General features: G+C 38.1%; 3 protein-coding genes across 6 annotated transcripts in view; 2 read left to right on the top strand and 1 right to left on the bottom strand.

The window, feature by feature from the left end:
• LOC100559502 (multidrug resistance-associated protein 1) overlaps window positions 1-2593 on the bottom strand; it is a 75700-nt gene extending 73107 nt beyond the window's left edge. Inside the window, exon 1 of the mRNA XM_062964594.1 lies at window positions 2388-2593. Coding sequence (XP_062820664.1) covers window positions 2388-2444 — 57 coding nt within the window. The 5' untranslated portion in view covers window positions 2445-2593. The remainder of the gene's footprint in view (window positions 1-2387) is intronic.
• A 2559-nt stretch (window positions 2594-5152) lies between these two features.
• cep20 (centrosomal protein 20) lies at window positions 5153-11555 on the top strand. 2 transcript variants are annotated; one of them, XM_062964598.1, is made up of 5 exons: window positions 5153-5213; window positions 9539-9736; window positions 10560-10644; window positions 10755-10867; window positions 11346-11555. In XM_062964598.1, exons 2-5 carry the CDS (start codon window positions 9589-9591, stop codon window positions 11447-11449), a joined length of 450 nt encoding a protein of 149 aa, XP_062820668.1. In that variant the 5' UTR covers window positions 5153-5213; window positions 9539-9588; the 3' UTR covers window positions 11450-11555. The 2 variants fall into 2 exon arrangements, with proteins under 2 accessions (XP_062820668.1, XP_003230270.1); XM_003230222.3 differs by lacking the exon at window positions 5153-5213 and adding an exon at window positions 6858-7017.
• A 1582-nt stretch (window positions 11556-13137) lies between these two features.
• Window positions 13138-24961, top strand: part of LOC100558781 (myosin-11) — a 79738-nt gene continuing 67914 nt past the window's right edge. Inside the window, exon 1 of one of the 3 annotated variants that reach the window (XM_062964557.1) lies at window positions 13138-14829. The gene's annotated coding sequence lies outside the window, so the exon portion shown is untranslated. The remainder of the gene's footprint in view (window positions 14830-24961) is intronic. The other 2 variants (XM_062964555.1, XM_062964556.1) reach the window with 2 other exon arrangements.

Here is a 24961-nt window from a genome sequence, read left to right as displayed (position 1 = left end):
GCCTTCAACTCATCACCATCGTGACTATAAGTGGTGAAAAGGTATATATAAACATTTTGGGACACTTTTTATGCGTAGATCCATGTATATATAAGTGTACTTTTGTATGCATTTGTGTATAAGTCCTGTATGTTTATGTGTGTGTGTATACATATATGTGTGTGTGTGTGGACACCAATGACTCTACAGGCAGTCCCTATGTTGTGAAGACAGGGGCTAAGGGAAATCCACTCCTGGAAGTGTTATTATCATGGGGAAAAGGGATCTCCACTGAAGCTTTATTCCCAATCCTTGTGTCCACAAGTAGCCAAATTTTTCACAATCCAATTCGCACAGGGACAGAAAGCCAGGTGGAATCTCCAGAAAAGTGGCACAGATAGCAACACAAACACCACGGGTGGTATTAATCCTTTCCTACGGGATCCAAAACACACACACATATATATACAAGATATATATCTATATATATAAGAGTGATGGCATCACGGCGACCCACAAAACAACAAAACTACAGGCCCCCCAACCTCGAAATTTGACAACACAACCCATCATCCACGCCTCTAGGATGATACAACAAAAAGAAAAGAAAAATAAAGTCCTAATTAGAGAGAGAGGAATAATTGCTTTTATCCAATTGCTGCCAGTTAGAAGGCTAAGCTCCTCCAACTTGGTCTCCTAGCAACCCAATAAAAAATAATAAAAAACACTAAAAATTAATACAATAAAATACTATAATAACAGAAAATAACTAAAAATAATACAATAAAATAATAAAATATAATAAATAAAAATATAACTTACAATAAAATTAATTAAAAATGCAAATAAAGTCAAATAAAAATTACACAACAATTTTTAACCAATACTACCACCACTTTGCCACAGCAACACGTGGCCGGGCACAGCTAGTATGTGTATAAGTCCTGTATGTTTATATATATGTGTGTGTGTGTGTGTGTATATATATACATATGTGTGTGTGTGTGGACACCAATGACCAATGTATTTCTAAAGTCATCTGTGTCCTATTTTATGTGTATGTCATATATACCGTATATACTCGAGTATAAGCCGACCCGAATATAAACAGAGGCACCTAATTTTACCACAAAAAATTGGGAAAACATTGACTCCAGTATAAGCCAAGAGTGGTAAATTTCAGAAATAAAAATAGATACCAATAAAATTACATTAATTGAGGCATCAGTAGGTTAAATGTTTTTGAATATTTACATAAATCTCAAATTTAAGATAAGACTGTCCAACTCTGATCAAATCATTATTCTCATCTTCTTCAATGTCAATGTGCTTATGTATCCTTTTAATAATAGAGTAAAATAATACATGTAATAATAATAAATACAGGAAAATAATACCTGTAATAATAAACAGAGTAAAATAATAAATGCAATAATAATAATAATATCAGAATGAAATAATAAATGTATTATTATTAATAATAATAAAAATAGAGTAAAATAAATGTAATAGTAGCAACAATAATAGAGAAAAATAATAAATGTAATAATACCAATAATAATAGAGAAAAATAATAAATGTATCATATATTCTCGAGTATAAGCTGAACCAAATATAAGCCAACCAAGTATAAGCCGAGGGGGCTTTTTCAGTCTTAAAAAGAGGACTGAAAAACTAGGCTTATACTCGAGTATATACAGTATGTGCCGATATATTTACACACACAAATACATATATAAATAGATGCACACAGAGTCTCTATTTGGCCAACAATAACTTCCCCAAAAGCTCCCCAAAATCACGTTTTAATTCCACGTGATTTTTAATTCTCCATTAATTCGCCTTCTCTTTAAAAGAAAGTTCTGGCTCTTTCGAATTGTCCTTTTCAAAAAGTGAGGAACTTTGAATATTTGGGGGGGGGGGGGGGGTAGACAGTAATAATAATAACGATAAATAGTAATGATAATAAGGATCGCAATTATAGTAACGATTAAAGTAATGATAGTAATAACGATAGTGATGATAATGATACCAATGATTATGGTAATAATAATAATAATAATGATAGCAATCATGATGATAATGGACAATAATTATGATAGTAATAATGATAATGATAGCAGTAATAATAACAATAGTAATGATGATGATAATGGCAGCAAAGATAATGATAATAATGATAGTAATAATGATAGTAATGATGATGATAATCCTACGAACAATGATATAAAAGGAGCCATATTATGGAAGAAGAAAGGGAAAGCCTTGAGGAACTGGCCTAGTTATGAAAGGAGGTGGAGGGAATGGTCCTCTTTGAGCCGAAGGGGCTGAGGCTGCGGGGGCGCCCTCGAGTGGAGGCCTCTGTGGATCCCGGGGCTCTCTTGGCCTCCCGCCCGCCTTCCCCTTACCCAAAAGGGCGCAGGGGCTCCGTCAGGGCCGCTGCACAGCCGCTCCAGGAGGTCCATGAGGGAAGCCGGCGCCGAGGAGAAGGACGTGGAGGCGGCTCTCGCTGCCCCGCCTGGCCGGCCGAGGGGAGGAAGGAAGGAGGGGCCCGAGCCGGCGAAAAGGCGGGCCTTCGCGCTCAAGACGAGCCCCGGGCTCGAGTGATTGGGCGGCCGGCGCCGGCGGGGAGGGGCTTAGGAAAGGGCGGGGACTGAAGGGGAGAGGCAGGCCGCGACCTCCCTTCCCTCGGGCCGCTTTCCTCAGGGGTTGGCGGATGTAAAGCTTGAAGGATAACTCTCTCTATATATGTATAATTAGAAAGGTATTACACAGAAACATCATATGTATATAATGTGTATATATATTACTATATACAGTATGTGGTTTTATATATATAACGTGTATATATGTATATAATGTGTGTATATATTACTCTGTATACGTATAATTAGAAATGTATTACCCACAAACATCATATATATATATATATATATATATATATATATATATATATATATATATGTTATTATATATACAGCGTGTATGTCTGTGTGTATATATGTATATAATGTATGTATATATTACTATAACTATATATATATACAGTAGAGTCTCACTTATCCAACACTCGCTTATCCAAGCCTCTGGATAATCCAAGCCATTTTTGTAGTCAATGTTTTCAATATATCGTGATATTTAGGTGCTAAATTCGTAAATACAGTAATTACAACATAACATTACTGCGTATTGAACTACCTTTTCTGTCAAATTTGTTGTATAACATGATGGTTTGGTGCTTAATTTGTAAAATCATAACCTAATTTGATGTTTAATAGGCTTTCCCTTAATCCCTCCTTATTATCCAAGACATTCGGTTATCCAAACTTCTGCCGGCCCGTTTACGTTGGATAAGTGAGACTCTACTGTATGTATATAATGTGTGTATATATTACTCTATATACATATAATTAGAAAGGTATTACCCACAAACATCATATATATATGTTATTATATATACAGCTTGTATGTGTGTGTGTATGTATGTATATAATGTATGTATATGTTACTATAACTATATATATATATATAGTTGTGTGTGTATATATTCATTTCCACGCCCATCATACTAATATATATATATTCCTATATATTACTATTAATATATATCTATTAGATACCTATACATATATATAAGGTGGAACTCTCTGCCTCAGAGTTCAGTCGAAGGTCCTTCTTTGAAGCTTTTGAACAGAGACTGAATAGCCCTCTGTTGGGAGGGCTTTGATTGTGCCTTTCCTGCATGAATGCAGAAGGTGATTGGACTAGATGGCCCTTGGGGGTCCCTTCCTATTATTCTATGAGTCTGAAGCCGCAGTAGTGTGTGTGTGTGTATATATATATATACACACACACATATACAGTAGAGTCTCACTTATCCAACATAAACGGGCTGGCAGAACATTGGATAAGCGAATACGTTGGATAATAAGGAGGGATCAAGGAAAAGTCTATTAAACATCAAATTATGATTTTACAAATTAAGCACCAAAACATCATGTTATACAACAAATTAGACAGAAAAAGTAGTTCAAAACGTAGTAATGCTATGTAGTAATTACTGTATTTACAAATTTAGCACCAAAATATCACAATGTATTGAAACATTGACTACAAAAATGCATTGGATAATCCAGAACGTTGGATAAGCGAATGTTGGATAAGTGAGACTCTACTGTATATACATATAATATGGGAATATTGTTTTAATTCATTCGTCATAGAGGGTGGTGTCGATTTTCCGAACACAGTCAGGCATTGTCTCCAAAGGGTTTGCTTTGGACTCGAAATTCTCCAAAAACATCTCCAGCCTTTCCTCTTTGCCAGGAAAAACCGAGCTCTTGGAATAAGTGCAAAAACCATAAATAAGCTTTGGATCTGCAGCAAAAAGGACCCATGTTATGATCCTCGGTCCTAAGTTTGGTGATGTATTTGGAATGTTTCATCCCATCTTGGTGGTCGTCCCATCTGGAAAGAAATATTGTACCATGAATGGGATACTTCCCAAAAGAAAAGAAGGAAAAGGGTGGAGATTCACAAAACTATTCACATCTTGGCATAGAAATAATACTTTTAGACCTTGAGGTTTCCTACTCAATAATTTGATACCACTTTCACTGCCAGGACTCAATGCTGAGAGATGTGGTTTGGAGAGGCATCGTCTCTCTTTGATGGTGACCCATACAACTGCACTGAAATGAATTAAATGAATCTACTCTACATTGACCATATAATGCCGATTCAAACCACATTATAGGGCAGTGTAGATCCAACCTAAGTCAACAGGCCAATGGAAAGCCTGCTTGCCTTTGCGCACATACAGACAAATACTTATAAAATCACAAACGTCCTAACTGCATACTCCATTGCCCTCTGGCGTCTAAATTACAAAATAGCTGCCGGTTGACTCTTGCTACTGCAATAAGGATAAAGGTTAATCATTTGTCCTGCTTCCAAAGAAGAAAGGGCTCTGCTGCTTTCTTGTTCCACCTGGAAGCAAAACCAATGGTCCAGACGGAGCAGGACGTCTTCTCCAAGCCTTTGAACTGGTTTTCATAGGAATCAAATTTTAACAGACTGGTTATATGGCAACAGGTGTCAAATAGGGAAGGTACATGATGGTTCCAGCCTTATTCTCCATTTTCATGACTATGATTTTGCACCTTGTTGACAGGAAGCTTCCCTCTGGAGATGGCAAACTCTTTAACCTCTGCAGGTTGAAAGCCAAAGATAAGGTACTGTATATAATCGAGTATAAGCCGACCCGAATATATGCTGAGACACCTAATTTTACCACAAAAAACTGGGAAAACATTGACTCCAGTATAAGCCGAGGGTGGTAAATTTCAGAAATAAAAATAGATACAGTAGAGTCTCACTTATCCAAACCTTGCTTATCCAAGCTTCTGGATTATCCAAGCCATTTTTTGTAGTCAATGTTTTCAATATATGGTGATATTTTGGTGCTAAATTCGTAAATACGGTAATTACTACATAACATTACTGCATATTGAAGTACTTTTTCTACCAAATTTGTTGTATAACATGATGTTTTGGTGCTTAATTTGTAAAATCATAACCTCATTTGATGTTTAATAGGCTTTTCCTTAATCCCTCCTTATTATCCAAGATATTTGCTTATCCAAGCTTCTGCCGGCCCGTTTAGCTTGGATAAGTGAGACTCTACTGTACCAATAAAATGACATTAACTGAGGCATCAGTAGGTTAAATGTTTTTGAATATCTACATAAAGCTCAAATTTAAGATAAGACTGTCCAACTGATCAAATCATTATTCTCATCTTCTTCAATGTCAATGTGCTTATGTATCCTTTTAATAATAATAATAGAGTAAAATAATACATGTAATAATAATAAATACAGGAAAATAATACATGTAATAATAAATAGAGTAAAATAATAAATGCAATAATAATAAGATCAGCGTGAAATAATAAATGTATTATTAATAATAATAGAGTAAAATAAATGTAATAGTAGCAACAATAATAGAGAAAAATAATAAATGTAATAATACCAATAATAATAGAGAAAAATAATAAATGTAATAATACCAATAATAATAGAGAAAAATAATAAATGTACCATATATTCTCGAGTATAAGCTGTCCCAAATATAAGCCAACCAGGACCCACACCTGAGTATAAGCCGAGGGGGGGCTTTTTCAGTCTTTAAAAAAGGGCTGAAAAACTAGGCTTATACTCGAGTATATACAGTAACTGGATTTTAATATTTGTGATTATTTTGAATTGTATGTTCTTGTTTTATGTTAATTATTTTTACTATGTTTAATTTGTTGTATGGTTTCTATTCAGCAATTGAATGTTTTGCTATGTTGGAAACCGCCCTGAGTCCTCTTGAGGAGATAGGGCAGTACATAAATAAAGTTTTATTCTTATTTATTATTATAAGGTCACAGCAATACAGTACCTTGTGTCCATTGGCAGCCTCCCCTCCCTTCCAAGTACAGATCCTAATTAGCTTCCAAGATGAGATGAAAATAAAGTTTGCAGGTTTTAAAATTGCAATTTGGATTCTTTATAAGAGAGCCAGGATTGTCAGCAACTCAAAGCCAGGGGTGGCAAAAATTGCTTTTGGAGGATTACAGCTCCATTAACCCACTTCCCAGATTTGATTTTTTTTTTTTTGTTGGACTACAACTCCCAGAATCCCCCAGTTTGGAGCTAATACTCAGAAGCCTATATTAGCATTCACTACTTGAGTCACTAGTATTCTATTATGAGCAGCGGAAAAGAAAGGGTTAACAATTTATAGATCCTTGATTGGCTGAAAGATCAGCCAATGGAGAGCAGAAGGCGGGGACGCTCTTTCGAGAAGCGCTATCAAACGCCTTTATCTCCATTGCGCGTGCGCACTTTCGCCCGCCGTGTTCCTCGGAGTGAAGCGGTTGCCCCGAGCAGCCGGATTGTTTACATCCGGGCATTTCCCACTCTCCTCGCCTCCTTCCGCCTTCTCTTGCCTCTCCCAAGATGGCTACCATAACAGAACTCAAAGCAGGTACTGTATATTGCTTTCTTGAATGTACAGTATATTGTCTCGTTGAATGGCTGTCTGCTAAACCAGCTATTACAGGCCTGGGCCAACTTGGGCCCTCCCTTCAGGTGTTTTGGACTTCAACTCCCACCATTCCTCACAGACTGAGGCCATGCCCCAAGTTGGCCCGTGCCTGAGTTATTAAAACCTTTGAAATACTAATATTGTTATTTATTTGCCCTTGGATTTTGAAGCTTTAATTAATGAATACCATTAATTTTTAATTAGTATAATTTCTGGGAGTTTTTCACCTTAAGGAACACCATAAAGCTGAGAAATTGTAGGAGGGGGGAGAGAAGGGATTAATATATTGAATATTTTTGACTGGCTTTCTTTGTTTACATGTTTACATGAAACATGGAGAAGATGCAGTTTCATACAATTAATAATAATAATAAAACTTTAAATATATAATAATTATAACATATTGTATATAGATATAATATTCATAATATTATATTGTAATACGATATAATACTAATAATACAATATAATAATATTAATTATATATTATATTTTACATGTAATATTACTAATAATATTACAATATATTGATACAGTACAATATGGTAATTTATTACCAGTATTGTACTATGCTAATATAATATTGTATGTAAATTTAATTTGTAAGCCGCTCTGAGTCCCCTTCGGGGTGAGAAGGGCGGCATATAAATGTAGCAAATAAATAATAAATAAATATTTATATACCGCCTGGTGGTGAAGTGTGTTCTGAACTTGCAGACCAAAAGGTCCCAGGTTCAAACCCCGGGAGTGGTGTGAGCGCCCGCTCTTAGCTCCAGCTTCTGCCAACCTAACAGTTCGAAAACATGCCAATGTGAGTAGATCAATAGGTACCGCTCCGGTGGGAAGGTAACGGAGCTCCATGCAGTCATGCCGGCCACATGACCTGGAGATGTCTATGGACAACGCTGGCTCTTCGGCTTAGAAATGGAGATGAGCACCAACCCCCAGAGTCAGACATGACTGGACTTAACGTCAGGGGAAACCTTTACCTTTTACCTATCTCCTAAGGGGACTCAGGGCGGTTAATTTGTCTCCCCTCCCCTAGGTTCCTTCTCTTGTCTTTTGCACATCTTCTTCCTTCCTTCCTTCCTTCCTTCCTTCCTTCCTTCCTTCCTTCCTCTTTCTAACCTTCCTTCATTCCTCGGCACCTCATCGTTATGAGACTATAAATGGTCTTAATCAGTGGTTCCCAAACTTATTTGGCCTGCCACCCCCTTTCCAGAAAAAATACAAAGTGCCCCCTGGAAGGGGGCGTGTTTTAGAGGGGGCGTGGCTCCTGTACAAGAGGGCGGGGCTGAGCCTCTCCCCTAGTCCAAGATGCAGGTCTGGGAGGGGAGGTGGGCGGGGCCACAAATGGGCGGCCAGGACTGGGATGGGTGGAGTTACGAGCACTGAGACAGGGCTGAGCTTCTATCCCTGTCCTGCGTTGCCTGCTGGGACACAGGGGGCGGGGCTAGAGGAGGGGGCGGGGCCTCTTCCCAAGTGCCAGACGTGGCTGAACCTCTATACCCTGTCCCCGTGTTCTAACAAGTGCCTTAGGGGAGGTATTGAGAGGCTCAGCTCTGTCTCGCGCTCTTGGAAAAAGGCCCCGCCCCCACCCCTAGCCCCGCCCTTTAGTCCTAAAAGGCCTCTCAGGAGAGGTATAGAGGCTCAGCCCTGTCGCAGGCTCTTGGAGGGAGACCCCGCCCTCTTCCCTAGCTCCGCCCTCTGTGTCCCAACAAGTATCTCAGGAGAGGTATAGAAGATTCTCAGCCCTGTCTCAGGCTCTTGGGAAGAAGCCACGCCCACTCCTCTAGCTCCACCCCCTGTGTGTCCTAACAGGCGCCTCAGGTGCTCAGCCCTGTCTCCGGCACATGGGAAGAGGCCCCGCCCCTCCCCTGGCCCCGCCCCATGTCCTAATATTTATTTATTTACAGTATTTATATTCCACCCTTCTCAGCCCGAAGGGGACTCAAGGCAGATTACAATGAACACATATATGGCAAACATTCAATGCCAACAGACAAACAACATATATAGACAGACATAGAGGCATTTAACATTTTTTTCCAGCTTCACGATTCCGGCCACAGGGGGAGCTGTTGCTTCACTGTCCACTAGTGGCTGTACTTCCTCATTCCTTTCCTCGTGTTTTGCTGGCAGTTTTTTATGATGTTGTAAATTAGTTAAATTAGCCTCCGACGTACCTAAATTTCCCTACTTGACAAATGCAACTGTCTTTCGGGGCTGCATAGGTCAACAGCAAGCCGGGCTATTTAATGGTCGGGGGCTTAACCCAACCCGGGCTTCGAACTCATGTCCTCTCGGTCAGTAGTGATTTATTGCAGCTGGTTACTAGCCAGCTGCGCCACAGCCCGCCCCCCTGGATCGCTCCAACGCCCACCAGTCTTGATGATAACGTGTCTGTGTGATGATGATGATGTTGCATATGGATGATGGGGTCTTTGGGTGGTTTCTGCAGCCCTAAAGGAGGCACTGGAGAAGCGGGGGGCCCTGGCCTCGGTCAAGGCTATGCTGCGGGCTGAAGTCTTCTCCGCACTGGACGACCAGACATTGCAGCGTCCCCCTTTGACCCGGGAGAACCTCCTCCTCAACGAACTTATCCGGGAATACCTGGAGTTCAACCAGTATAGATACGCCGCCTCTGTTCTCATTGCCGGTGAGCCTTCCCTCTCTCTCCAGACTTAGAAAGTCTTCTTATTATACCATATAAAACATAGTTTTTGTTCCTGGGTTATAAATGTCATTATTTCCTGATTGGGCCTATCGTAAAAACATGGGGAAAGTTTATTAAACTGTAAACACTTAGTCTTTGTGGGAGGGACATCCTGCAGCAGCACATTTTGCAATGAATATTTTAACCAATTCAACTTAGTTTGTGGCAGCCACAAAAACAAAGTTTCTGGAGTATAACTACTACTTTCAAAGTAAGAATCATACTATGAAACAGGAAAGAACACTTTCAAACCAGGAACAGTATTTCTTTCAAATTTTGTGACATAGTGTTGTTATTATTATTTTATTGTATGACACAGCAAACAAGATAGACATGCTGGATTTCATATTTATTATTTATTATTGGAATTATTATTATTATTATTATTATTATTATTATTATTATTATTATTATATAATCATAAAGTTGGAAGAGATCATCTAGTACAGTGGTTCTCAACCAGTGGGTCCCCAGGTGTTTTGGCCTACAACTCCCAGAAATCCCAGCCAGTTAAGATTTCTGGAGTTGAAGGCCAAAACATTTGGCAACCCACAGGTTGAGAACAGTGGTTCTCAACCTGTGGGTTGCCAAATAATTTACACTGTCAAATCAATGCACTTTGTGATACTTTATGGTGTTATGTTTAGGTGTGCCTTGCCTTGAGCCGTAAGCAGAGGCAGGTAACAAATAGATTATTATTATTATTATTATTATTATTATTATTATTATTATTATTATTATTAAATATGAACGTTTTCCCTTTCAGAATCCGGCCAACCAGAGGTTCCCTTGGACCGAGAGTTTCTGGTGAAAGAACTCAATGTTGTTGAAGATCCTAGCAGCCGAGCCGTGTGAGAATTGGCAATTTCTCATTAAATCCTCTGGGTTTTTAATGTCTAATTAAATGCTAATAATATTTATTATAATAAGTCCTTATTGTGGTATTTTCTCTTTCTTCCAGGCCACTGTTATATGGAATTATAACCCAGCTGTTACAGAGAAATGAAGAAAAGGATACCTTTCAAAGAGCATCGACTTCACAGTTTTCAAAGTGGAACCTCGGCAAACCAATGGGTAATGTTTTGTCATATATACATATGAAGAGAGAGCCTTTCATTTGGAAGAAAATGAGAAATTATTGAAATAATAATTCACTAATGTTAATAATGCTTATAAGAATTCACTGCCTGCAGGGAGTGGAAGACTCAGTAATAATAATAATAATAATAATAATAATAATAATAATAATAGCTCACTCTTTTCCGCTGCCTACAGGGAATAGGGGACTCTATAACAATAATGACAACAATAATATATTTTATTTGTTACCTGCCTTCTCTATATTGCCCTCTACATTTATGGTTTAGTGTGTATGTATGTATGTATGTATGTTTGTATGTGTATGTATATAGATGTGTGTGTGTGTGATACTGAGTGTTAGCAACTTCGAGTCTCACTTGAAAGAGGAAAAAAGTGGGATGTAAATACATATCTACATATATGCTGTATATACGAATGAATCCATCACAATTGTGTCTTTCTTTCTTTTTAGGGTCTGTTTTGGGACTAGAGCATCCTGGGGCCGGACTGAGGGCCAGGGATCCCTTGCCTTCACCTAAAGACCTAAAGAGAGGAAACCCACAGGAGCAGCTATGACCTAAAAAAGGTTTCTGTGGCCACCCGGTTTGGCAAAAGCAGGGGTCAGGGCCATTTCAGACATTGCAATCAATAAAAATAAAAACACCAAACCACTGTAAAGGTACTACAAGTCCCATCATCCGTGGCAAGTGTGGTGCAGATCTATTGTTGGTTGGGTTCACGGTGCTGTCTGGATGTAGGCCAAGTACAACTCTTGTAAATCATGGTGAATTCTCCCCCAAACCTCTTGTTCAGTTGCTGATCAATTCCTCTGTTAACTGTGTGCCATAGGAAAGGGTAGGAAAGGGTTAAGGGAGAGCAGTGGGTGGGGTCATGCAAATTAAGGAACCCCGGGATGTCCATTCTGGAGGAAAAACAGAACATCTAGGATGAAATTTTCCCCTCATGAAAGCCTTCACTTGGGTGGTGGGCAGGATGGTGTTTGTGGAGGACACTGGCAGGGTTTGGGCTACATGTTCATGGCACTCACTATAACCTGCAATGTTCCTTGGAGGGGTGGGGGGCACTGGTGTCTCCTGCTCAGTGGGAGCTATGGCTGTTTTTGGAGGTGGGAGGCTGTCTGTGTAATTGGACACCTCTGCCACATACACATTTTTCACTTTTATTATGTGTATAGATTAAGGAAGCTGGGTGGCCATCTTTCAGGAGGGCTTTGAGGGTGCCCTCCTTCTTGGCAGAAGCGGGTTGAACGGGATGGCCTTTGGGTGCCCTTTGCAACACTTGCATTCTGTGATTTTAATCACTCACTTGGTCAGTGGGTCATCTAAACAGCCCGGCCTTTGATAAAAGAATGACTTTTTGGCCTGCCTTTGGCTTTTCTATTGGATGAAATAGGACTGTTCTGTTCCTGGAAAGGAATGCACTCCCAATCCCAGAAAGGAAGCCATGCAAGACTTGATCAGCGGCACTTGCAAAAAAAGGCTGTGGCTTTAAGAAAGGAAAGCGGGGTCTAATATAATAATAATAATAATATAATAATAATAATATCTCAGCCGGCATTTAGAAACAATAGACATTGACAAAATTACGATCTGCCAACTGCAAAAGGCCACCCTACTGGGATCTGCGCGCATTATCTGAAAATACATCACACAGTCCTAGACACTTGGGAAGTGTTCGACTTGTGATTTTGTGATACGAAATCCAGCATGTCTATCTTGTTTGCTGTGTCACACAATGTTGTTGTGTCGATAATAATAATAATAATAATAATAAATAATATCTCAGCTGGCATTTGGAAACAATAGACATTGACAAAATTACGATCTGCCAACTGCAAAAGGCCACCCTACTGGGATCTGCGCGTTATCATCCGAAAATACATCACACAGTCCCTAGACACTTGGGAAGTGTTCGACTTGTGATTTTGTGATCGAAATCCAGCATATCTATCTTGTTTGCTGTGTCATACTATATAGTTGTATCAATAATAATAATAATAATAATAATAAAACCCCAGTCCATGCATGCATTAACCAGCTTTCACAATAACAATGATAACAATAACAATACAGTAGAGTCTCACTTATCCAACGTTCTGGATTATCCAACGCATTTTTTGTAGTCAATGTTTTCAATATATTGTGATATTTTGGTTGCTAAATTCATAAATACAGTAATTACTACATAGCATTACTGCTTATGGAACTACTTTTTCTGCCAAATTTGTTGTATAACATGATGTTTTGGTGCTTCATTTGTAAAATCATAACCTAATTTGATGTTTAATAGGCTTTTCCTTAATGCCTCCTTATTATACCCAACATATTCGCTTATCCAACATCCTGCTGGCCCGTTTATGTTGGATAAGTGAGACTCTACTGTAATAATTTTTTTTTTCGTGACAGGAGCAACTGGAGTTGTTTCTGGAGTGAGAGAATTGGCCGTCTGCAAGGACGTTGCCCAGGGGACGCCCGAATGTTTGGATGTTTTTATCATCCTCATGGGAGGCTTCTCTCATGTCCCCCGCTTGGAGCTGGAGCTGATAGAGGGAGCTCATCTGCACTCTCCCCGGGTGGGATTCGAACCTGGCAGCCTTCAGGTCAGCAACCCAACCTTCAAGTCACGAGGCTTTTATCCCCCAGGCCACCGGAGGCTCCAATAATAATAATAATAATAATAATAATAATAATAATAATAATAATAATAATAATAATGAAAAACGAGTCCCTGCATGCATTAACCATCCCTCACTAGTAATAATAGTAAGGAAACCCTATTCCTTGCTTGCCTTGATCTGCTTATTGTGGGCTAAGGGAAGGGGGGGAGCATTGCTAAGCCTTTGCCAGAGCTGCCTGCCTCTGGCCCCATAAATCACCCTTCGCCTCTCCTTGTGCTTTTCTCCTCTCTGGGTTTGTTATAGGAACGAAGGAACGAAGGAGGAAGACTTTCCACTCCTTTTTAAGACACTGGCGGATGGATGGATGGAGTGTTTATGGAGGGAGGGCTTCCAGGGGATGCCACAGGGATCATTGGGGAAGTTAGAAGAGCCAATTTGCAGCAACGCCTGGGGCAAACATCTGGAGGAAACTCGACTCCCAGAGCCCTTCCTTTGCACTCTGCACATGCCCTGGGGACCTCTCTTTTCCATATTTAGCCTGCTTTTCCATTTCTGTGGGACGGGCCTTTTCCATGCGTCCGGGGAATTCCTGGAGGATCCTTCCCTTTTTGGGGAGGCAAAATATCATAGGGTCTTTTTGGAAATTTCGGGCGACTCAATGGAGATTCAATTTGAGTCCAAACTGCTGCAAAACAAAAAGAAAACCCTTTTCCAGCTTGGCCTTCCCTCCCTGATCCTTTTCCCATTTAAGGCCAAAGAAAGGCATATATCCGTTATGGACAGGGCTTTTTTCTCAGGCTGACTTTCCCTCGGGGCTCAAACGTTGCATAAATACGGCCTAAATAGGGATAAACAGAGAGACCTTTGCAAGCCTTTAATTATGGATTTCAGGCTGTTGGAGAGATAAGACCCCTTTTGGGCCATATATCTGCAAATTCCCTCTTTTTTTTAAATGCATGAGAAAGCAGGAAAGAGATAGCAAAGTGTTGCATCCTGTTTAAAGACAAGCAAAAAAAAATTAAACCCAATTTCTGCTGGGGGTGGAATAGTTTATAAAAAGCATAACAGGAGGAAGGTTTTCCCAAGCCTCCCATAAAGTTTGGTCCTAAAAGGAAAGCTTAAAGAGCGAAAAGGAATGGATCTAAATGTGAATCATGTCTCTTTAGGGGTTGATTCAATCCTCAGGGGTGGTCCTTATGGGTCCCTCCCCATCACTGGGCTCTATATAGGGAAGAGGCGATGCTCCAAAAGCCCTTGTCGCTTGCGGTGCTGCTTCCGGACGCCTTCCTGGACCTTTTCTCCTTTTTTCTGGCCCCAAGTAAGTATATGGGAAACCCGGGTGCTGAGTGCGAGGGATTCCCACTTCTCCCCATTGGGTTATTATTAGGGTCTCCTTGCAGAAGCTTTCGGGCTCAGCAATGCTGCCTTGTAGGTTTCCATGACAGCAAGGGCGTTTAAATATTTTTAATAAGCAATATTTTTAAGTGCAACTGGTTCTTCAATGGTCATTAAACAACAAATCCAATTGATCCTTTAAAGGTCAATAAACGACAATTGCAATAGATCCTTTAGTGGTTGATAAACAAACTTTGCAATCGATCCTTTAATGGTCAGTAAGCAACCATTTCAATTAATGGTCAATAAACCATGATTGCAATCGATCCTTTCATTGCAATTGATCCTTTAATGGTCAATAAATGACCATTGCAATTGATCCTTTAGTGGTCAATAAACAATAATTGCAATCAATCCTTTAATGATCGATAAACAACCATTGCAATCGACCCTTTGGTGGTCAATAAACAACCAGTGCAATAGATCGTTTAGTGGTCCATAAACAACCATTGAAATCGATTCTTTAGTGGTCCATAAACAACCATTGAAATCGATCCTTTAGTGGTCCATAAACAACCATTGCAATTGATCTTTTAATGGTCAATAAACAACCGTTGCAATCGATCCTTTTATTGCAATCGATCCTTTAATGGTCAATAAATGACCATTGCAATCAATCTTTTAGTAGTCAATAAATAATAATTGTAATCAGTCTTTTAATGGTCAATAAACAAGCGTTGCAATAGATCCTTTCATTGCAATTGATCCTTTCATTGCAATCGATCCTTTAAGGGTCAATAAATGACCATTGCAATCAATCTTTTAGTAGTCAATAAATAATAATTGTAATCAATATTTTAATGGTCAATAAACAAGCGTTGCAATAAATCCTTTCATTGCAATCGATCCTTTAACGGTCAATAAACCATTGCAATCAATCCTTCAGTGGTCAATAAACAACTATTGCAACTGATCCTTATATTGCAACAGTCAATAAACAATCATTGCAATAGATCCTTACAATGCAATAGATCCTTTAATGGTTAGTAAGCAGCAGATTTCAAAGCATCTCAGGGATGTCTTATTGTTCTATGACTTCAAGTTGACTTCTTGGTGGGGTTTGTTCTGAGGCTGAGAGAGTGCGACCTTCCCAATGGGTTTCCATAACTGAGAATAGGATTCGAACCCAGGACTCTTAGCCCGGCATTCAAAACCACTATACCATGTTGTTTTCTTTACGTACAAATTAAAATGCAAAATGTTGCGAAGTTGTGTTTAAATCGTGCCTTCGAGAAGCTGGGATTTAGCTTTTTTTTAAAAATGAATAAATATGCTAAAATATTAAGAATAATATTATTTCATACAAAGAATAATTACTTCTTAAAAATAATATGCTATGAATATTAGAAATAAATATGCTATAATATTAATAGGAAGGCTTACCTGGGGGCATTTTTTTCACCTTTGAAGATGTATTCAATGATTTACAGATGAGCTGCCAATGTTGAGCATGAATCTCCCAATCTTTATCGGCATTTAATTAATAGAAAATATCTCCATAAACTCGGATTGCTGCAAGAAAGTTTCCCTTTTTGCAGTCATTCCTATTAAGCCGTCCGGCGGAAAGGCAAACCTCTCCAAATAAAGAGCTGGACTCTTATTCTGAATTTGTTTAATTCGATTAGATGGAAGCAAAGAGGCAGCAGATGGCAGCAGAGAAATCGTGCAGTTTCCCGACAATGGATTCCAGTGGATGATGGGCACTACAACGCTCTTCTACTTGGGCATTTTTGTCCTTTATGGGTTTTGCAATGGCATCAAGTTTGCTGGGACTCTATTGCATGCTAATTCCCAATCGGTTCATATCTAGAGCAACTTCCCCAATTTCCTTCCTTTTTCTGCATGCCCTTTTCTTCCTTTAATAGTCAATAAACAATGATTGCAATCAATCCTTTAATGGTCAATAAGTAACCATTGCAATCAATCTTTTAATGGTCAATAAGGAACCATTGTGATTGATCCTTGCATTGCGATTGAGCCTTTAATGGTCTATAAGTAACCATTGCAATTGATCTTTTAATTGTCAATAAACAACCATTGCAATTGATCATTGCATTGCAATTGATCTTTGAATGGTCAATAAGCAGCCATTGCCATTGATCCTTTAATTGTCAATAAGCATCCATTACAATTGATTTTTTTTAATTATCAATAAGCAACCATTGCAATTGATCATTGCATTGCAATTGATCTTTGAATGGTCAATAAGTAACCATTGCCATTGATCCTTTAATTGTCAATAAGCATCCATTACAATTTATTTTTTAATTACCAATAAGAAACCATTGCAATTGATCCTTTAATTGTCAATAAGCATCCATTACAATTGATTTTTAATTATCAATAAGCAACCATTGCAATTGATCCTTGCATTGCAATTGATCTTTGAATGGTCAATAAGCAACCATTGCCATTGATCCTTTAATTGTCAGTAAGCATCCATTACAATTGATTTTTTAATTATCAATAAGCAACCATTGCAATTGATCCTTGCATTGCAATTGATCCTTGAATGGTCAATAAACAACCATTGCAATTGATCCTTGCATTGCAATTGATCCTTGAATGGTCAATAAGCAACCATTGCAATTGATCCTTTAGTGGTCAATAAGCATCCATTACAATTGATTTTTAATTATCAATAAGCAACCATTGCCATTGATCCTTGCATTGCAATTGATCCTTGAATTGTCAATAAACAACCATTGCAATTGATCCTTGCATTGCAATTGATCCTTGAATGGTCAATAAACAACCATTGCCATTGATCCTTTAATTGTCAATAAGCATCCATTACAATTGGGTTTTTAATTATCAATAAGCAACCATTGCCATTGATCCTTTAATTGTCAATAAGCATCCATTACAAATGATTTTTTAATTATCAATAAGCAACCATTGCAATTGATCCTTGCATTGCAATTGATCCTTGAATGGTCAATAAGCAACCATTGCTATTGATTCTTTAATTGTCAATAAGCATCCATTACAATTTATTTTTTAATTACCAATAAGCATCCATTGCCATTGATCCTTTAATTGTCAATAAGCATCCATTACAATTGGTTTTTGTAATTATCAATAAGCAACCATTGCCATTGATCCTTGCATTGCAATTGTTCCTTGAATGATCCATAATCAACCATTGCATTTGGCCCTTGCATTATAATCGATCTTTTAAAGGTCAATAAATAACCGCTTTCTTCCAAAATGATGCCAGAAAATGATGAAAAAAGTGTTGCATTTTTAATACCCCATTTAAGTGTCACTTGCATCATTTTAATATTATTTTCTCACCTTAATGGTTATTTATGCATAACGTTCTGCATGGCAGAGTGAGGACTCTTTGGATGCTTTGCTGCATCTACATTGTAGGATTTAACACAGTTTGGCACCACTTTGGTGCCAAATGGCACTGTGCAGTGGGATCCTGGGAGTTGTAGTTTCTCAAGGTCTCCAGCCTTCTCTGTCCAAGAAGGCAGCAGCCGAAGTGGTGCCAAACTCCATTAAATCCTACAGTGTGGATGCCTCCAAACTACAACTCCCCGGACTCCATAGCATTGATCAAAGGGGTGCTAAACTGCATTAACTCCCCAGTGCAGATGTACGCAGAGCCGTAAACAGGCTCTGCTGCTCCAAAGCAAAGAAGCCGTTCCTTATTCCCTAAAAGGTCTTTGTTTTGAAGTGCTTATCGCTGGAGTTTTCCCTTTTCTTCCTTTTTGGCCAGTCGGCGAGTAAGGAGGCGAACATGGCCATATATGGCAGCCTTTGGGGCTCCTCCGTGCAAACAGCAAAGGTCTGCAAAGGACATTGAGCAAAGCTTAGAAGAAGGTCCAAAGGGGCCTCTTTCTCCCCCTAAATCTGCAGCTTTGGCTCTTTGGATCCCAGGAAAATATACCTAATTGGGGAAAATAAAAAGGATCATAAAGTCTTGGTTCAGTTAACATCAGAAGGCTTCTGTAATTAAAGAGTTTTGGCATTGGAAAGAATTGCTATTACTATTAAACGGCATGGGGAACGAAGCAAATAACCCGCTCCGGGTTTTGGTCGGAACTTTAAAGGAGCTTTCCAAGGTGGTGGAAGTTCCCAAATAGATTTGTTGTTTTGGCAAACTTCTCCCAGATCCAGTATGGGATCCTTTACCCAACTTTGTGGGTTTACTTGTGCAAAAGGCTGTTGCATGAATATGCAAGGCGTGCAAGGCCCTATATATATGTGTGTGTTTATATATACAGTAGAGTCTCACTTATCCAAGCCTCGCTTATCCAAGCCTCTGGATAATCCAAGCCATTTTTGTAGTCAATGTTTTCAATATATCGTGATATTTTGGTGCCAAATTCGTAAATACAGTAATTACAACATAACATTACTGTGTATTGAACTACTTTTTCTGTCAAATTTGTTGTATAACATGATGTTTTGGTGCTTAATTTGTAAAATCATAACCTAATTTGATGTTTAATAGGCTTTTTTCTTAATCCCTCCTTATTATCCAAGATATTTGCTCATCCAAGCTTCTGCCAGCCCATTTAGCTTGGATAAGTGAGACTCTACTGTATATGTGTATATATATATATACACACACACACACACACACACACAATATAATTTACAATAATATGTAACAATTATAACATATTGTATATACATATAATATTCATAATATTATATTGTAATACGATATAATACTAATTATACAATATAATAATATTAATTATATATTATATTTACATGTAATATTACTAATAGTATTACAATATATTGATACAGTAGAATATAGTAATTTATTACCAGTATTGTACTATGCTAATGTAATATTGTATGTAAATTTAATTTGTAAGCCGCTCTGAGTCCCCTTCGGGGTGAGAAGGGCGACATATAAAGGTAGCAAATAAATAAAATAAAAATAAAATATTGCCTCGCACGCTGCAGCCACTGACATCCAAACTTTAAAGGACTTCTTCTATTTTTGGAAGATCCCAAAATAGATCCATGGCTTTGGGTAGCTCCTCTGAAGTTTGGACCCAAAACTAGCAAGGGGTCCTCATTCAATGTTATGGGCACACTTGTGCAAAGCGTGCGAGGGTCCGTTCCTTTGCACACTACAGTTGCTGATATCTATCTATATATATAAAAGAGTGATGGCATCAGGGCAGCGGACAAAACAACAAAACTACAGGCCCCCCAACCTCGAAATTTGACAACACAATCCATCGTCCACGGCTCTAGGTTGATACAACAAAAAGAAAAGAAAAATAAAGTCCTAATTACAGGGAGAGGAATAATAGTTTTTATCCAATTGCTGCAGTTAGAAGGCTAAGCTCCGCCCACTTGGTCTCCTAGCAACCTACTCAGCCCAGAGGACAGGCACAGTTAGGCCTCACTTAGGCCTCTTCCACAGATTATCAGATTTTAACTGGATTATATGGCAGTGTAGACTCAAGGCCCTTCCACACAGCTATATAACCCACTAGCTGTGCCCGGCCACACGTTGCTGTGGCGGAGTATGGTGGTATGGGAAATAAAGTATTGAGGAATTGGTGGTAGTTAAGGTAAAGGGTCAAGGTTTTCTCCTGACATTAAGTCCATTATAAATGGGTTATATAGCTGTGTGGAAGGGCCTTGAGTCTACACTGCCATATAATCCAGTTAAAATCCAATAATCTGTATCTTATAGGCAATGTGGAAGAGGCTTAAGTGAGGCCTAACTCTGCCTGTCCCCTGGGCTGAGTGGGTTGCTAGGAGACCAAGTGGGCGGAGCTTAACCTTCTAACTGGCAGCAATTGGATAAAAACAATTATTCCTCTCCCTCTAATTACGACTTTATTTTTCTTTTCTTTTTGTTGTATGAACGTAGAGGCATGGATAAGGGGTTGTGCTGCCAAGTTTAGTGTTTCTGGGATGTGTAGTTTTGTTGTTTTGTCCTAGGCCAAAATTTCATTACTCTTTTATATATATAGATTTAGAATATTATATTATCTGCTTTGAACTGGATTATCTTGACTCCGCGCTGCCATATAATCCACTTCAGTGTGCATGCTAAACATAAAGACTATCATACAACAGACATTCAATACCACCACTACCTCAACAATTTCTCACCAACACCACCAGAAAATGCCACAGCAACGCGTGGCTGGGCACAGCTAGTCTGAAATGTAAAGCAGCTTTCTATGGTGTTTATAGCTTTGAGTAGCTTCCCTAAGTTTGCACCAGAATCCAGAACGGATTCCTTCCTCAGTTTTAGGAGCACACTTGTGCAACTGTTGTTATTTCCTCGTGCAAAGTGTACAAGACTTTGTTTCCTTGCACAATGCTATCCGATGTTTAAAGGAGCTTTCCATAGTGTTTATAGCATTGGATAACTTCTCTGAAGTTCGGAGCAGAAATGCTCAATATCACAGGCAGATTTGTGCAAGGGCTGTTAAGTCCTCGTGCGAAGATAATAATAATAATAATAATAATAATAATAATAATAATAATAATAATTGCAAAAGGCCACTCTACTGGGATCTGTGCGCATCATCCAAATAATAATAATAATAATAATAATAATAATAATAATAATAATAAATCTTTATTTATACCCCATGGGGACTCGGGGTGGCTCACAGATCCCAGTAGGTTGGCCTTTTGCAGTTATTATTATTATTATTATTATTATTATTATTATTATTATTATTATTTATGACACAGCAAACAAGATAGATATGCTGGATTTCGTTTCACAAAATCACAAGTCGAACACTTCCCAAGTGTCTAGGACTGTGTGATGTATTTTCGGATGATGCGTGCAGATCCCAGTAGGGTGGCCTTATTATTATTATTATTATTATTATTATTATTATTATTATTATTTTATTATGACACAGCAAACAAGATAGATATGCTGGATTTCATATCACAAAATCACAAGTCGAACACTTCCCAAGTGTCAAGGACTGTGTGATGTAATTATTATTATTATTATTATTATTATTATTATTATTATTATTATTATTTAATACAAAATCCAGCATATCTATCTTGTTTGCTGTGTCATAAAATAATAATAATAATAATAATAATAATAATAATAATAATAATAATAATAATAATAACTGCAAAAGGCCACCCTACCGGGATCTGCACGCATCATCCGAAAATACATCACACAGCCCTAGACACTTGGGAAGTGTTCGACTTGTGATTTTGTGAAACGAAATCCAGCATATCTATCTCATTTGCTGTGTCATAATAATAATAATAATAACAATAATAACAACAACAACAACAACAACAACAACAACAACTGCAAAAGGCCACCCTAATGGGATCGGCTCGCATCATCCGAAAATACATCACACAGTCCTAGACACTTGGGAAGTGTTCGACTTGTGATTTTGTGAAACGAAATCTAGCATATCTATCTTGTTTGCTGTGTCATACAATAATAATAATAATAATAATAATAATAATAATAAATCTTTATTTATACCCCACTACCATCTCCCCATGGGGACTCGAGGCGGCTCACAGAACACTCAAGGTGTGACATACAAAATACGACAAGTGCAAAACAAAATATAGGGGTGGAAGGCGAGGAAGACCCTCAGCCATTGGTCAAGTTTAGATAAGCCAAAGGTATATATTCTTTGTTTGTGCAGCAGCCATTTTTATGGTACAGAGTGAGGCCCTCGTTTCCTCACACACTGCAGCTGTCAAGATATAGGAACGTGGTGTTTATAGCTTTGTGTAGCTTCTCTAAAGTTTTGATGAAAAACCAGCATGGGTTCCTAATTCAATATATTTTGCACACTTGTGCGGAGCCTACAAGGCCCTGTTTCCTTCCATGTTGCAGATTGATAAAAAAGCAGAAAGAGATTAGCCTCTGCCATCAATCTTCTACCAAGTCTACGAAGCCAGTCCTTATTTGTGTGGGATTACGGAGAGGCCTCCCATTTTGCACCCTGAAACAAAGTGGGGCTGTCAACACCCACTTTGTGCCTTTTATTTGCACTTTATCACCCGCAAGTGTAGTGTCGACAGATGGTTTGTATGAGGGTTAGATTTGCACACCTTCTGATGAGCCCCACAAATCCCCTGCCTTCCTATTTTCCCGATTAGATCCTGATGACGGGACATAGAGATGATGATGATGGCAATAATAATATTAGATTAATCAATAAATAAAAATTCCGATGAGAGGCCATAATCCTGTTCCAGCAAAGATGATAGGAAGGTGCTGATCAATTAATCAATATAGTGCAGTCGTGATTAGAGATCATGCATCAATCAATTTGGCCCAACCATTAACAAATTTTGCATATTGATACATCTGGCACCACTATTAGATTTCATGTATTGATCAATTTGGCACAGCCGTTATTAGCTTGTTGTCCTATACTGTTGTCCTATATTGGACCTTTTAACGCCTCAGATGATTGTTTAATATTTTAATTATGTCTATTTTAAATTATGGCTTGTTAATTTGTTTTTTAAATGTATTCTTTGATTCTTAACTGTTGATTTTATGATATTATCTGATTGTATTGGGCTTGCCCCCGTGTGAGCCGCTCCGAGTCCCCGTTGGGGAGATGGAGGCGGCATAAAAAAATAAAATTATATTATTATTATTATTATTATTATTATTATTATTATTATTATTATTAGCTTCCAGGCATTTATCAATTTATCTATTAATAGCTTTCATGTGTTGATAAGAACGGCACGGCCATGATTAGAGTTCCAGTCTTGGTGAATTTGGCACAGCTGTCATTAGAACTCACGTATTGATAAATTGACACAATGGTTATCAGCTTCCAGGTTGATTGATACCTGGAAGCTGTGGTTAGACTTCATGTATTGATAAACTTAGCATAGCTATTGGAGTTCATGTATTGATCAATTTGGCACAGCGATAATTAGCTTCCAGGTATTGATAAATCCTGCACAGCAGTTATTAGATCTCATGTATTGATAAGTCTCACACAGCTGATATATGTCATGTATCGATCAATTTAGCACAGCGATGATTAGCTTCCAGGTATTAATCAATCTAGTACAGTTGTAATTAGACTTATTTATTTATTATTTATTTATTAGCAACACTTATGTCCCGCCCTTCTCACCCCGAAGGGGACTCAGAGCAGTTTACAAGTATATATACATATAATATATAATAATTGTAATATTATTAGTAATATTGTATGTCATATAAATATACAATTATAATAGTGAATTATAATTATTACATTGTATTACATCATAATATTATTATTAATATTACATGTATATACAATATATTATAATATTAGTATAGTATTATAATATTATATGTATTATAATACTTCATGTACTGTATTGATAAACCTAGCGTGGCTATTAAGGTCGATGAGTTGATCAATTTGGCACAGCTGTTATTAGATCTCATGTATTGATCAATTCAGTATGGTGATGATTAGCTTCCAGGTATTAATCAATCTAGCACAGTTGTGATTAGACTTCATGTATTGATAAACCTAGCTCGGCTATTAAGGTCTATGTGTTGCTCAATTTGGCACAGCTGTTATTAGATCTCATGTATTGATAAATTCAGCATGGCGATGATTAGCTTCCAGGTATTGATCAATCTGGCACAGCAGTTCTTCGATTTAATGTATTGACGAGCCTGGCCCAGCTCTTATGAGTTCATGTATTGATCAATCTGACACAGCTGTGATTAGACTCCATATATTGATAAACCTAGTGTAGCGATTAGAGTTCATGTATTGATCAATCTGACACAGCAGTTATTAGATCTCATGTATTGATAAGTCTCGCACAGATGATATGTGTCATGTATTGATCAATTTAGCACAGTGATGATTAGCTTCCAGGTATTAATCAATTCAGTACAGTTGTGATTAGACTGCATGTATTGATAAACCTAGCACGGCTATTATAGTCTATGTGTTGATCAATTTGGCACAGCTGTGATTAGACTCCATGTATTGATCAATCTGACATAACTGTGATTAGACTCCATGTATTGATCAACCTAGTGTAGCGATTAGAGTTCATGTATTGATCAATCT

The sequence above is a fragment of the Anolis carolinensis genome, unplaced genomic scaffold (assembly GCF_035594765.1).
Source record: "Anolis carolinensis isolate JA03-04 unplaced genomic scaffold, rAnoCar3.1.pri scaffold_13, whole genome shotgun sequence".
In the NCBI taxonomy this organism is placed as follows: Eukaryota; Metazoa; Chordata; class Lepidosauria; order Squamata; family Dactyloidae; genus Anolis; species Anolis carolinensis.
Note: the sequence above shows the minus strand (reverse complement) of the source record. Positions and strands in the feature narration are given on the sequence as shown.